The following is a 16,403-nucleotide window of genomic DNA, read 5'->3' as shown; positions in this document are numbered from 1 at the left end:
GTCTCTCACCTCCACCTGGCCCTTCTACCTACATGAATTAGGTGCAAATCTCAGCTCCGGTAATTGCTCTGTGTGGGGTTTCTTGGAAGTCTATAAAATGGAATGGGAGTAGGTTGGTATATGTTGGTCCTCATCTCTTCCATTTCTTTTTTTAAATTTTTTTTATTATTTTTTATCTCTTCCATTTCTAATCCTTTTGAATTTAAGATCTACTAAACAACTTAATCTCCTTTACTCTAGGATGATTTTTGTTGGCTTTTTTGTTTTCTGGTGGAAGGCCAAATTCCTCATTCTAAGGCAGAGAGAAGTTACAGAATGGGAGAAGGGAAAATGTCTTTCTTTAGGGTACCCTTTCTTGACCTCCACAGTGAGGTTGATCAGTTGTACTGATTGTTCTCACATGAAGTGTTGTGTTGAATGACATAGGACATATCTTCGTATATGGTACATGTTGTATTCTGAGTCTTTCTTGAATTGTCCACCTGGAAAATAAAAGCAGTTTTTACTATTTTTAGTTCAGTTTGAGTGCCTCAGCTTTCCCTCTGCAAGCTGAGCCGACCCCTTAGGACTAGATCAGATGCCTTTTCAGAAATAAAACACTAACTAGCAGTAGTCCATTGTTACTGTTGTTTTTTCATTTCACAATAACACCTTGTATTTGTAAAGGAAGGCAGTGGGGAGACATGATTGTGAGTTCAAATCTTATTTCAGACACAACCGTGAAATCAAAGAGCTTGAGTCATAAAGGACCCAGAAAATCAACCACTTTACAGATGAGGAAACTGAAACTTAAAGAGGTAGACTCAGGCAGAATCACAAAGTATTAAGTGGCAGAGCCAGAATCTTAGCCTTCCTCCTTTGTCTCTGCCTCCAGTTTGGTTTTCATGGTGCCATGCTGTTGCAACTAATTCATAGGATCACAGATTTTAGAGCTGAAAAGGATGTGAAAGATTGATGCAGCTCAAGATTTCTCAGTCTACCTTGCAGGTGGACTCTTATCTGTAATCCAGTATGTATGTGTGAGTTCAGGTGCACACGTGTGCACATGTACACACACATACACAATATACACACTTATGTACAAGCACGTGAGATATGTACATCTATGTATATTTATATATATAGACACACATACATGAATATAGGCTATTGTAGCTATATAACTATAACAATAACTATATGTATATGCATGTAGATGTATATATACATATGTACACATATATGCATACACACGCACAATATATACACAATACACATATGCACACACATACAATACACATCCATATGCATACACAATATACAATGCATACACACATGCACATGCATAAACATATACACAAAAACATATATACACGCATATAAACATACACAAACATACACACACAATGCATACACACATACATATACACGTATACACACATATACACAAGTATACGTACACATACATATACACACATACATATACACGCGTGTACTTACATATACACATACACACATATACATATACACAAAATCATACAATACACACATATGTTTATGTATACATATATACACACATAAATACACATACAATGCATATACACACATGCATGTATGCATATATATGTATACATATACAAATATACTTATACACATGCACATGCATATACACACATACATATACATATACATATACCCATACCCATACGTATACACACGTATACATATGCATACATATACATATTCATATACACACAAAACCATATACATATACACATACACACATGCACATGCATATACACACATACACACATAAACATATACACATACACAAACACATACACATGCATACACACATACATATATATGGACATATACAATGCACACACATATACATACACATACACGCACACATACATACACATACGTCTACGTCTACATCTACGTCTACGTCTACATCTACATCTACAGAACCACAGTGATTTCTGTCTCCCAAGAGACCCTGGAGTCTAATACTGCCTGGCATTATAGTCACCTTAGAGCTGAGCTCAAGATTTGTCTCCTCTCTGGAAAAGACAATTTAATTAGTCACTCTCTACTTTCTCCTGCATCTCCTAGGCCTTAGTGAAATTCTTCTACTGGAAATTCTTAGGTCTAGGGGTTTTAGGTCTCTGAAAAAGTTGGAGAAAGAAGTCGAGAGAGTAACATGGAATGAATTTCCTGGCAATCCCTCTCTCTCTCTCTCTCTCTCTCTCTCTCTCTGCAGGCACACAAGCAGGATCCTGAGAAGTTAATCAGTCTCCAAACTGTCCTTGACAATGAATTTTTGGATATCTACATTCTCTTCAGTGTTGTCTCATAGAATTCCTTTCACTGTTTCATGATCTTCACAGCATTTCCACTAATGATTCCTAAACTCTGCTTCTCCCTCCCCCCCCCACACAATTTACTCTCCCTACCTGATACTGTCTCTGATCTACGTGTTCCATAGACATTGCAGTCTGAGGACCCCACTCCAAGGAGCCCAACAAAAGAAAATGAGATGGTATTTGGGATTTCCAAATGCTTGGTCTTTCTGTATCTCATATTGCCTCTTCTTCCTTCTGTTCCTCTAAGAGAGCCTATTGGGTGGGGAAATAGCCAGATAAAAAAAAGGACAGGACAAGTAACAGGTTTTGTTCACTCACCAACTTCTTCAACATCATTAACAGTGGCCCCAGGACCAGCCCAATGAAGAAAGATGTCACAATCAAGACCAACCCCAGGTGTCCATCCTCTTTTTTCTGCTTTTTTTCTAGGAAGAGGAAAAAGTGAAGAGTGATTTACTAGACTCTAACAAGCAGAAGGTGGGCCCCACAAGAAGATGGGGAATACTGGAAAAAAAAGGGTAGCTGTGTGACTTAACTCATCAGAGTCTCTGTGTTGCTAAATAATAGAAAAAGTATTGTAATGGGTGTCAGCAGTTCAAATCCAAACTCTTTACTTATTAACTGCATGCTTATATGTAGTTTCATGTCTCTGAACCTCAGTTTTCTCATCTGTAAAGTGAGAGTGATGGAAAAGGGGATCTTTAAGGTTCCCTTGTAGTTCTGACATTCTGTGATGTTGTGACCTTGTGACCTGGTCACTATATTCATCCTAGGGAAAAGAGTGGAGATGAGCTTAGGCCAAACTCCACCATGAATCAACCCCTCAGGACTACTTATCATGTGTCCTGTTCTTGTCTTACATTCCTTTCAGTCTGTGTCTTTGCTCATGTGCTCCCTCATGCCTTCAATATACTCCTCCCTTTCTTTCTCTACTGAACATCTTTTGTTTCCCCTTTAAGGTCCAGCTCAGGCTGCTAGGCGGTGCCATAGTGCATAGAGCACTGAACCTGGAGTCAGAAAGACTCGTCTTCCCGAGTTCAAATCTGATCTTAGAGGCTTACTGGCTGTGTGATCCTGGGCAAGTCATTTAACCCTGTTTTCCTCAGTTCCCTCATATGTAAAATGAGCTGGAGAAGGAAATGGCAAACCCCTCCAGTATCCTTGCCAAGAAAATTCCACAAAGGGGTCATGAAGAGTTGAACAGAACTGAAAAAATGACTGAACAACGCAGCAAGGTCTGACTCAGGGGGTACCTTCTCTAGGAAGCATTTCATACTTCTCCTAGCTAGAAGTGGCCCTTTCTTCCTCTAAGTTCTTTTAGCATAGGATGGATCTATCAATCATCAGGTACTTATTTAGCACCTACTATGTGTCTGGTGCTGTTTTAGGTGCTGAGAATACAAATACAGAGAACAATTCTTGTTCACAATCATAGAGGATCACAGAGTAAAGAGAAGAGTTAAAAGAGAACTTATATGTCCTCTACTCTCTTTTCCAGATGAGGAAAATGAATCTGAGATATTTTGTGACTTGATTAAGGTCACCTAAATCAGAAGCAGCAAAGCCAAGATTCTAATGGAGATCCTCTAACTTCACAATTAGTGCTCTATCCAGTATACCAGGTGACTTGCTTTCTGTTTGTATTCCTCTTACATTCTGACTAAATTCTATTTTGTATTATTTGTATTCTGGTCTTATTTCCCCTATTAGGCTGTCAGTTCCTTGAGAACAGGAGCCATACATTTATTTTCTCCTCTTAGTACCTAGCTGTGTAACTTGCACACAGTAAATGCTCAAAATATTTGTTGATTGAATGAGTGAATTGTTGAATGACAGAAACCTGGCCCTAAAGGAGGTTATAGACAAGTTTGGAAGAAAGGGCATACACATAAAAAAATACCTAACAATACAAAGCAATATATGATTGAGATCAAGTGTTACATGAGTTCTAGAGAGGGCTTTTAAAGAATTTCTAAGGGCTAGTGTAGTTTTTCATGAAAGGAATGGAACTGAAGTTGAGTCTTGAAGGGAGGATGGGACTTAGGCAAATATAGAGCAGAGAAAGCATATTATAATTAGAGGAAACAGTGTAAGCAAAGACTCTGAGAATGTCATTTGCTTTTCTGAAGTACGAGCAGAATTGGGTACCTGTCACTGCTACCATGGTGCCATTTCCCAGGGTATTGCTGGATGTTGTGGCTTGGCAGATATAGAAATCAGTGTCATCCAGTTGTATATTGGATATTGTGATCACTAAATTATTCAAGGTCCCAGAGATGATAGTACGATTCTTGTAACTTTTTGTTATGATGGATTTATTTTCCTTTGAGAAATATATCACTTCCATGAACCTGATAAGATGTCGCTTCAAGTAGAGCCCGAATGATTTTCCACTGGTAGTGCAGGTGACATTGATTGTGTCCCCTTCTTGAGCCATGATGAGTGGAGGAAATTGTTTCACCTCTAAAAAGGAAGAGACAAAGAAGTCATCCCCACTGAGGTGAAGGCTGTGCCTCTGGCTCCATGGCAGTGGCATGCCAATCTCTTCCTGGTATTTAAAGCCCTTCACTTTCCAGCTCCAGCCTTCATTTCTAGCCTTATTATATTTTACTCCTCTCAGGCTCTCTATGCTTCCAACCAAATTGACCTTCTTGTTGGTCCATATGTACCATATGCCTTCTCCTATCTCTGCTTTTACAAAGAATGCAGCCCCTCCTCATTTCTACCTCTCTCTCTCTCTCTGTCTCTTTACTTCCTTCCTTCTCTTTCTCTTTTCGTTCCCTCTTATTCTCCTCTGTCACTCTCTCCACATATATGTGTACATCTATATCCACCTATTATCTACCATCTATCTCTTGTGCCTATCTGTCTATCATCCATCTATCCATTATCTATTTATCTTATCTATCTATCTATCTATCTATCTATCTATCTATCTATCATCTATCTATCTATCAATCATCTATCTATCATCTCTGCAATAGAATATAAGCTCCTTGAAGGCAAGGACTATTTCTTTTTTTGTCTTTGTATTCCAGCACCTAATACAGTACCTGCCACATAAGACTATAGAACCATAGATCCAGAGCTGGAAGGGATCCCAGAGACCACCTAGTCTAACCCTTTCATTTTATAGATGAGAAAATTCAAACTTATATGTAAAATGACGTAGAGAGCCCAGGGAGTCTAAGAGACTTATTCAAGTTCATACAAGTAGTATTAAAGTCAGGATTTGAACCCAAGTCCCATGAATTTCGAGATGTTGTTGCTCTTTCCACTGTACTGTTTCCTCTCTTAAATAGTAGAAACTTAGTAAATACTTATCGATTGGTTGATTGATTGATTGCTGCAATCACAATGGTACCTAACGCCCAAAAGGTAGATGTATTAGAACAGGTGATAGAGACCTTCCAAGCCTGTATCTATCCATTTCTAGACTACTGCCACTACAGTTATGCCCAAAATCAAAAAAAGGAGAATCTAATTGCAAAACAGATCAATTATGGGAAGGGAGGTGGGGGTGGGAAGATCTTAAAATATTTCCTTTTGAAAAAAAAAAAGACCAAAATGCACCTTATTCATTTTGTTGCAGAGGAGAAGAACTACACTTGTGGAATATTGAATATGCTATTTTATATGGTCAAATTACTGGTTGGTTCTTCTGAACTGTTTTTTTCCTCTATTTTTGCGAGAGATGACTCATTAAGTAGGGGAGAGGGGAAAGACTATAGTCAGGAATTAATATAATATAAAATAGTAACAATAAAAATTCAAAGAGATTACTCTCAATTTTAAATAACCCAATTTCCTAATATATTTAAATATATTTGAGAAATCAATAGCAACAAACACTGGTATATTGATGTCTTTTTTTAATTTTTAAAATTTTATTAATGTGTTTTGTTTTTACATTATGTAAATTTATAGATTATCCCCACCTCATGAGAATTTTCTTGTAACAAAGCAAAACAGTTAAGTAAAAAAAAAAATAATACAGTGAATTTATCTGAAAGTACATGCAACATTCCACATCTGTTGCACCCCTTACTTCTGTATTAAAAAAATTAATATTAATAGAAATCTCTTTTCTTTCCTTTCCATACCCCATACCACTACAAAAGAAAAGAAAAACAATAATAAATTGTTTAATTGTAATAAAAAACAAATAAAACAAAAAACAAAGCAATAATAAATTGTTTAATTGCAAAGAAACCCCAAGTTTTGCTTCATGCAAAGAAAATTCCCTTAATGACTATACAAAAATGTATGTTTCATTTTATACTCAAAATACATCATCTCGCTATAATGGGGAGCAAATTTCATCATCATTCTTTGGGAATTATGAATGGTTATTGTATGGATCACACTTCTCGTAGATTTCAAAGTTATTTGTTTTTACAGTATTGTTTTTATTGCATGAATTGTTCTCCTGGGCTGAATAAGTTGTGGTATATGAATGTTATGGAGCACTATTGTGCTGTAAGAAATGAGGAAATATATGATTATAGAAACACATATTAAGACTATATGAAATAATGCAAAACAATGTGAGCAGAAACAGAACCACTGACACTATCAATATTGTAAAAATGAAGACTTTTGAGAACTTTTCTAACCTGATGAAGAATGAAATAAACAGATCTACCAACCTGATTTAGAGAAGTAGGCTGACTCTACCAGTATGGACTGGTTGGGTTTATTTGAAACTGATTGTTACATTTCCCAGCTTTTCTTATGAAGCTTCTATTTGTAACAATGAATGGAGATTATGTAACATTATAATATATAGTCTATATTTTTACAACAAGAGATGACTCACTGAGTAGGGGAGAGGGGGGAAGGCTACAGTCAGGAATTAATATAATATAATAATTAATATAATATAATATAGAAACAATAAAAAATTCAAAGAGATTATTCTCAATTTTAAATAACCCAATTGAGAATAGAATTGATTCTGGTATGACTAAATTGGTTTATAGAATTTTTTGTAAGCATGAAAAAAGTCAATAATTATAAAAGTCATGTGCCAAGGCTATGATCAGAAATCTTTGTTGTTGTTGTTTTTGCTTTTTGGAGGGCAGTTGGAATAAAATGACTTGCCCAAAGTCACATGGCTAGTTTTTTTTTTTTTTATGTAAAGTGTCTGAGGCCAGATTTGAACTCAGGTCCTCCTGACTCCAGGGTTGGTGCTCTATTCACTGCATCACCTAGCCGCTCCAATCAGAAATCTTTTAACAAGAAGTTCCATTTCTCAATGCAACCTCAAGCTTACTGCAAAAATCAGACAACAGACTTTTGAAATCAAAGATGGCCAGTAACAACTTCAGACTCTGTCCCGTCCTACATACCCCAGATTATTTCAGGTAGTCATAATTTCTTTGCTGGGTTATTGAGATTGCTTTTTAATGGGTTTCTTTGCCCCCAATCTCTCTTCTCTATTCCATTTTCCTGTCATTGTCAATGTCTGAGTATGTTACCATAATACCAATAAGACCTATTGCTAAAATCTTCAGGCCAGATGATGCAAGTCAGTAGAATAGAACTATCCGTAATAATTATAAGGAAAACAATAAGCTCAGTAAAACAAAATTATTTCAGTAGAAAACAAAATGATAAAGACAACAGGGAAGAAGAAAAATGACCCATAAAACTCAACATTCAGGAAAAAAAATTGGTATTGACACAGGCAAAAGGGGTAGATTCTGAGTAATGAATGAAACAAGAAGAGAAATTTTAAGAATTAACAGACTTCCCAAAAACTGTGAAGAAGAAAAGAAATTGATATCACTCTTTCAGGAAATTATGCAGAAAAATTTCTGAAGTATTGATAAAAAGGAACAGGTTGCAGACTTTCAAAAGACGACCACAGATGAACCTCATATTCAAATCATCTAGACACACAGTTTTCAAGTTTCAAGACTACAGTCACAAGAATGTGACTATGAGGTAATTCAAGAACAAAGCATCTTCTCAAAAAGCAGCAAGTTTAATTGCATAAGATTTTCCTATATAAGTAAGAAATAAGAAAATCATTTTCAATGATATATAAAAAGTTAAGCTTATTATAATACTAAATCAGCAAAAGTATGAATTCTTTTTCAAGACAAAAGATGGTAATTCAAGAATTTACATTAACTTGAAAAATTAGGAGCACACGGAGACAATATGGCAGTTTTTAATCTACAAAATCACCAAGACTGCAGATTGAGAAGCCATTTTTAAGCACTTATGATTATCTAGTTACTATACAGCAATGTAATTATGAGAGAAAGATAACAAAACAATAGCCATTTTGCTTTGATTAAGAACTGAATGAAACAAATAGGCTTTGGGAAAAAGAGGGGAGAAAAGAAGCAGAAAGAAAGGCAGAAATTAATAATGGATATCTCAGGCAAATAATGAGAGAAAAAACTAGAGCAAAGAGGGTAGAGTGAGGAGGCGGATATATGGGGGAATGTAGGTAGAATATTTTTTTTCAAATAGAGTGAATAATATTAAATAAACTAGAAAGCCTTTGTGTGTGCATGTTTAGGTTGAAATGAGAACATTATTAATGAAATAAAGAAAACTGTATTCCTTTATGATAAAAAACCCCAAGTTAAAAAAGTGTAGGAATGGTTGCCAAAGAGAAATGGATTTATTATGTGGAAAAAAAAATAAAGGAAAGGTTTTAAATAATAGGAAGCAATGCAGCAAGTGCATATGTTTGTATGTGTGTGTGTGTGTGTGTGTGTGTGTGAAACCAGATTCCTTCCTACAAGAATTTTTGAAAAATATGATACGCAAAATATATAAGAAATTAACAGAAGTTTATTAGTATGACCCGTTCCACAATATAGTACATAAATTTAAAAAAGATATGGAACAGATAGTTCAATGTCTATCTGAAAAAAAAATTCAAGTTCTGTAAAGAGGAAAGGAAAGTTAGGCAACTCTGGGTACTCACCTTGTACTTTCAACTTGGTGGAAAGGGGAAAAGTGACCAAATTCATTTTTGGTAGGTCTGGGAAGAGGGACTCTTTTGTGCTGCTTGTTGACCTATGCATTGGGACAATTTTTCTGGAAAGCAATTTGCTGTTACACAAAGAGGAACTACCAAAAAATGTTTGTACTTTGTGGTCTCACTACTGTGGAGCGTTAGGCCTGCAGTCAAGAAGAACTGAGTACAAATAGAACCTTAGACATTTCTTAACTTTGTGACCCTGGGTGAGTCAATTAACCTCTACCTGTTTCAGTTTCCTCCTCTGCAAAATGGATATGATAAATAATATTTACCTACCTCCCAGGGTTGCTGTGAGGGCAAAAATAAAGCAATATTTTTAAATTACTTTGCAAACCTTAAAACACTTTATAATCATTGCCTATTATTATTGTTACTAGGATCATTACTAAACAGCTGGTGGCAGTGGATAGAGCATTTATCCTACAGTCACGAGGACCTGAGTTCGAATCCAGATTCAGACACTTACTAGTTGTGTGACCCTGCACAAGTCCCTTTAACCTCTGTTTGTTTGCCTCAGTTTCCTCAACTGTAAAATGAGAACAATAAATAAGCCTTCCAAGGTTATTGGTTTCCCAAGGACATCTCAAAAAGCAGAGAATTGACTCTTTTCTGTCTAGAATTTCAGTCACAGAGATTCTTATAGTACAAATATATCTCATACAGCAGGGTCATACTGCTAGCCAGCTTTGACCCTACACAAAATCAGGTTTAGGGATCCACCAATTAGTATTTATTGAGTGCCTGGAATTTTCAGGAACTTTCTAGGGTTTCAGGCTTATAGTTCTACTGAGGACTATGACTAAGGGCAGATAGGTTGATACGCCACAGGGAGAGCTGGGCTAAATCATGATGTTATAGCAACCAAATCAAATTGTGGTGTTACAGGGACAACTGGATAAATGTGTACTCTATGGCAGTGTCAGTGTTTACCGGATAACAATATTAATGTTTACCAGATTATAGTGTTCAGTTGCTAAATGGCAACGTTACCGTATACCCAAATATTGTGCACTTCATATGTAATTGCAATTCCAAAGCTTATCTTGCCCTTTAAAGTTTGCTTATATTTCTGTTCAACCAGATTGGTTGAAGATAAAAGAGTGGTCAACCATAGCAATTTCTGGTCTGTATGCGTTTCATTAGCAGAAATCAGACATGACAATATCTTACATAAGAATGAGACAGAGAAAATAATCTCTATCAAAAACTACTATCAAAGTGATTGTTGAAAACCAAAAATAAATAATTTAATAAAAAAAGAAACTGCTAGTATCTTCTGAGCGGGGGGCTCTAAACTTTAAATGAAAGATAATTTCAGATGACCATGCTTACCCATGTATTGCATGCTTCACATGTAATTTTATATGTCCATTGACGCAGGTTTCTACTATTGTACATGCTTCTGTCATGGTATTTTCTTGTTCATGTTTATTTGCCTTTGTGCTGGTATCATGTATGTCTTGTGGGTACCTAAGCCTGCTGAGTATGCATAGTTTTCATTACTTGTTTATTTGTGTATACCATGCTATTTTGCACACTTTGTTATCTTGTAAGCCTGTTTGCTTGCATATTTGCTTATGTTCTTTAGATATGTGTGTACTTCTGTGACATGTATGCATAATATATCCTGCATCCAATTTAGACCTTCAGTCACTTAAAAAGTCTGTCAAGTGATGCTTTCCTCTGTGGTATGTCTATATAGTTGATATATATTTGTTGTGGGTGACACCCTAAATTAATTGCCTGAGACTGGATTAATCATTCTTCTTCCAGAAAGTGTTACTATGTTGCTGCTGTGATGTGTAATTACAGATGTCAGTAATGCCATAACTGATGCTACAAGGGAATGAAAAATTTCCAACACTGGGAAGGAATGTAGAATTTCATCTACCAAAGGATTTAAAGAAGATAAGATGAAACCTGATGGATAGGTTGGAAATCTTTTTTGGATTTCCCATGTAGCATTACCTTCTCCTTCTCTTGGAGTAATCTCACAAGAGGGCAAGTAAACACGAGTTCAGAAATGAGCTTGGCACCCTTTAACTGAGTTTTGAGAAAGACTGGAGTGGAAATGAAGATAGGCAGGGCTGTTTGAGTCTCTGAGTAATCCCTGAACCTTAGATTCTCCAACCACCGCCTCCACTTAGCACAGCCAGGAGAAAAGCCTGAGAATTAGGCAAGGAGGATTGGAAGGAAATAAACATTTATTAAGGTTATTACTGAATTGTCTGTTCTGGAAGACTAAAACCAGAGAGCAATTTGCCTATTCCTCTCTCCCTCCTTCCTACCTGCTCAGGAGAACACATGTTAAATCCAAAGCTTATCTGCTCTTTAAAATTTGCTTATATTTCTTTCTAATTAGTATTAAAAACTAGCAGAGAATAAAAGTATTGTTTACCATAGCAATTTCTGAAAAGACTTGTGATGCCCACATTCCAAGATAGATACTAGACAGAGAGACAGAATAGAAAATTCTAAATCTTCCTCTCCCATAGCAGCCAGGCAGAATCTTTTCACTTTCTACAAATAGTCCCTCACAGAGACCAATCTTTTCCTAGAGGAAATAACCCCTTACCTTTTGCCTAGGAGAAAAACTGGGATCATGCTTTTAAGTGACTTTGGGAAGTTATTAAGTATAAATCACTAAGATTCTTTCATTTAGCTCCAGATTCTCCAGCCAAGCAGATCAGGGCAATTTCTGACCAAACTGATGCTCTTTCTGATTTTTTTTTCTCTTTGTGTGTGGCATGTGGATTATTGCTTCACATTTTTATCCTCTTGCTACGAATGAAACACATACAAATCAGAAATTGCTAAGGTTGATCACACTTTTATCTTATATTGACTTTCAATATTAACATACCAGAAATGTGAACAAACATTAAAGGACAGATCAACTTTGGATTTATTATAAATTGTCCTGGGAAGGCAAAATTAGTCTGGTATCAGTTTTTTTTTTCTATGCAAAAAGTTGAACAATAAATTTTCACAAATACACCTCTTTTCTCAGTCTCAGGCTGTTTTCCTGGACTTGGTAGGTGGAGCTGGTGGAAACTTCCAGGCTCTGGGGGTAGGGCTGGGGGTGGGAGTGGGGTAGCTTAAGCCTCATCACTCTCATTACATCCATGCCCACAGCAGTCTCTCTGGAAACTTGTGCTTCCACTTTCTAACCTTTACCCACTCTTAACAGACATCCTAGTCTCCTACTTTACTGAGAAAATGGAAACTATTCATCACAAATCCCCTTCTCTTAACTAGTCTACATATCAAAACTCCATCACGCTTTCGATCATTTTCTCCTTCTTTGCTCCAATCTATGAAGAACAGGTAACGCTTTTCTTTTTCAGTCAACTCCTCTTCTTAGCACTCTCCTATCTCTCTGTTGTCTATCATTCTTTTTTTTTTTTTTTGCAATTGGGGTTAAGTAACTTGCCCAAGGTTACACAGCTAGTGTTTTTGGGTGGGTGTTGTGTCTAAGGCCTGAACCGAACACAGGTCCTCCTGACTCCGGGGGCCGGCACTTTACTCACTGTGCCACTTAGCCGCTCCCTGATGTCGTCTGTCATTCTTTCTTTGATTCCCTCTCTCTCTCTCTTCAGTCAGTAAACAATTATTAAGCACTTTCTATGTGTCAGGCACTGTGCTCTGGGGATGCAAAATAAAGTTAAATTAAATTAAAAGGTCAAAACACTGTCCCTGCTCTCAAGGAGCTCACTTTCTTGATGGGATTGACAACGTGTCCATAAGAAATGGAAGGTAATTTCTGATGAAAGTCATTAGTAGTGGGGAAGTTGCGTGTTTGTGTGTGTGTGTGTGTGTGTGTGTGTGTGTGTGATGGGGAATGAGAAATAACCTTCAGAAGGTGAAATTAGAGCTTTGTCTTTTTAAAACTTTTTTTCTTTTATTTTAGCTTTAAATACTAAAACTTAAATACACAACAGAGAAAAGAAAAAGAAACATGCAAACTTAAATACAAAATAAGAAAAGATAAAAAGTATTGTCATGTGCACAGCAGAACATAAGAGACCATTCAAAATATACAACAATAAATTTACAATCAAGAAAGCCTATCTAATAAATGCTATGTGCTGTGTTGAGAGCTATCCATCTTTTCTTTGCTTCCTTGATTAGAACTGTCTGAAAGGACACAAGAGAAAACCGAGTGAAGAGGCAAAGTACCAGAGCAGAGCATTACAGCCGTGGGAGATGGTCACTGCAAAAACATAGGTCAGGAAATGGAATGTCATGTGTGATGAATAGGAAGATGTACAGCATGTATAGGGAAGCAAAATGTAAGAAAATTTGAAAAGCAAAAAGAAGCCAAGTGTGATGGGCAAACAAGATTTGATATTTAATCCTGGAGATGATACAGAACCAGAAAAATCACTTTGGCCCCTGAATAGAGAGTGGGGATGGGGAGTGAGGGGGTGGAGATTGGAATCAAGGAGATAGAAACCTATTGAAGTAGTACGGGCAAGAAATGATAGGACTGAACTCATGGTGGCTGTGTAAATGGAGAGGAGACACATATTGATATCTCCATATCTATATAGATATATTTATTCATATATATGTCCATCTAAACTTTAATGGCTTAAAATTGCACTGACTTTTAAAACACTCTTTGTATGCATGTGTATCTATATATTTATGTAACATATGCAAATATGTATATAAATATGCATGATATTGTGAATATAGAATGATTTTTATGAAAATTATTCACAAATATACATATTTGCCTATACTATTTCAAGTGAATTTCAGCCTGTATTGTCATTTGCGCTTATACATCTCCTGGATGCCTCATAGGCACCTTAAATTCATTATGTCCAAAAGAGAATTGATTATTGTGCCCCCTAAACCCACTTCTCTTCTGAATTCCCTTAATTCTGTTTAGGGCACCAACATCTTCTCGGTAATCCACATTTAGTACTTTGAATGCATTCTTGATTTTCCCCTTTCATCCCAATATCCATTCAGTTGCTAAGTCTTGTTAATTCTATTTCCATAACATTTCTTATATCTATTCTCCTTTTTTCCATCTCCCTGGTTCAGGCATCGAATCACCTCTGGCCCAGACTATTATAATGGCTTCCAGATTTATCTCCCTGGCCCCTGTCACTCCACTTTCCAGTTTTCACAGTTGCCAAAATAATCTTCTGAAGGCACAGGACTGACCATATCAGTCCCTCACCCAAAAACCTTCAGTGCTTCTAGGATAAAATATAATGTCCTCAGTCTGGTGTGGAAGGTTCTCTGCAATTTGACTCATATCTACCTTTCTAGCCTCAATCTTCTTCAGGAGCTCTATGGATCATCCATATTAGTCTATTCTTTCTATTCCCTGAGCTCTTATTTCCCACCACTATGCATTTGCAGTCTGTCTACTTACTCAAAACGGATTTCCTCTTCACCTCTAGCTCTCAGAATCCCGGTCTTCCTTCAAAATGCAGTTTGGGGGCAACCTGCTTTATTATGCTCTTCCTTACCTCCCTTTCCATTTGTTAGTGCCTTTTCCCTCCTCAAATTACTTTGCATTATTCTTATTTGTAAACATGTCATACCACAAATAGAATTTAAACGCCACCCAGGAGCTATTTAATTTTATTTCTTTTTGTTCATAGTATCTAACAAAGGTTTTTTTTTTTTTTAAAGAATTCCGGTCTGGACCAGATTTTGTAAGTATAGGAAACTTCTAATTGGTAGACTCCTTCCCATAATGCAGCTCAGCCCCTTCTCTATATTTTATAGTGTTAGAAAGTTGTTTCGAGAACTACAAGATTAAGTAACTTTATGATGGCCAATCCTAGCCGGTAAATCCAGAAGCAGGACTAGAACCCAGGTTTTCCTGACTCTAGGACTCTCCATTCCTCCATCTGTTACACTATATAGGTTCAATGGACCTTATAAATGTTTGTTAAACTGATCAACTGGAATAGAATGGGCAGAGAGAGCATAGGAAGAGGTTGAAAACTACTGAGATGCTCTATCCATAACCCATTCTTGGTCCCTTTATCAAATAGGAACCCAAGGATGCCTATTGCACTTGGGAAACACACATACCTTCTGCTGGGGTCCTGAAGAAAAACAAGAAGAGAACTGGAAGTATCAGTAGCTGGAACATCTTCACCCAAGTGTTCACCTTACAATTCTGGTAGCCTGATCCCCAGCAAAAAAAGAGTATGCAAACCACACATGGTTCCTGATTCTAACCACACTTTAAAAACTCTTATTCAAAACAAGTTAATGTAAACTTTTAACTTCCTGACTTGTGACTTCATGGTAACATTTTTATTTTATTTTATGGAAAGCATTGTGGTGATTCCCCATAATAATCTAACCCAATCCAGCCCGACCCAGACAATTCATGATAGGTGCTTAATAAATGTTTGTTGATTGATTTTTTAAATATCTATTATGTACAAGTTACTGCTCTAACTTGCTGGAGAGACAAAGAAAAAACAACAACAAAATCTCTCCGTTGAAGGAGTTTAAATTCCACTGGGGAGATAGAACATGTAAATAGACAAGTATATAAGAACATTTTGGGCAGCGTATTAATACGATGGGGATCATGGAAGGATTCTCATAGGAGATGGCACATGAACTGAGCCCTGAAGGAGGAAGGAAAGAGATTCTAAAACATGCAGGTGAAAGGAGAGAATCTATCAGGCTTAGGGAACAACCTATTCAACATTCCAATCTTGATTCATTCAGGGTTGGGGTTAACCCTAGAGTCTCAGAGTCATCAGAGCACCAATTCTGAGTGTGAGTTTGGGAAGGTGATCGGGATATGTGAAATGAAGAGCATATAAGCATAGAGAAAGTGGTGAGAGCGGGCACCATAGGAACATCATGTACAATTGAATCACATGAAAGAAGGTTTAACACTCTCTCTCTTTTACACACACACACACACACACACACACACACACACACACACACAGAATCTGGTGTAGAAATACATTAAATTGAACAGGGAAATAGGTGGGGAAATGTAATGGGAATGAAGGGAAGTTAAAAAGAAGGATAGAATTGGTCATGAG

The 16,403-nt window shown here is 36.7% G+C and overlaps 1 protein-coding gene across 1 annotated transcript; it reads right to left on the bottom strand.

Annotated features, from left to right (window-relative positions):
* Positions 1–245: 245 nt before the first annotated feature.
* CD7 (CD7 molecule) lies at positions 246–15,546 on the bottom strand. The gene is made up of 4 exons (XM_069063932.1): positions 15,421–15,546; positions 4,497–4,811; positions 2,667–2,773; positions 246–482 (listed from the first exon to the last, which is right to left on the bottom strand). The coding sequence occupies exons 1-4, from the start codon at positions 15,479–15,481 to the stop codon at positions 378–380; spliced, it is 588 nt and encodes a 195-aa protein (XP_068920033.1). The 5' UTR covers positions 15,482–15,546; the 3' UTR covers positions 246–377.
* Between the last annotated feature and the right edge of the window lie 857 nt (positions 15,547–16,403).

The sequence above is a fragment of the Petaurus breviceps genome, unplaced genomic scaffold (genome assembly GCF_028583685.1).
Source record: "Petaurus breviceps papuanus isolate PSGF00001 unplaced genomic scaffold, PetGlider_PUasm1.0 90617, whole genome shotgun sequence".
Taxonomy (NCBI): Eukaryota; Metazoa; Chordata; class Mammalia; order Diprotodontia; family Petauridae; genus Petaurus; species Petaurus breviceps.
The sequence above is the reverse complement of the archived record's forward strand: the minus strand, read 5'-3'. Positions and strand labels throughout refer to the sequence as shown.

Coding starts and splice junctions, on each gene's coding strand:
- CD7 (XM_069063932.1), bottom strand. CDS start 15,481: ATGTTCCAGCTACTGATACTTCCAGTTCTCTTCTTGTTTTTCTTCAGG. Junction 4,812..15,420: donor CTTCAGGACCCCAGCAGAAG/GTATGTGTGTTT, acceptor CTTCCTTTTTAG/AGGTGAAACAATTTCCTCCA. Junction 2,774..4,496: donor CACCATGGTAGCAGTGACAG/GTACCCAATTCT, acceptor TCCTCTTCCTAG/AAAAAAAGCAGAAAAAAGAG.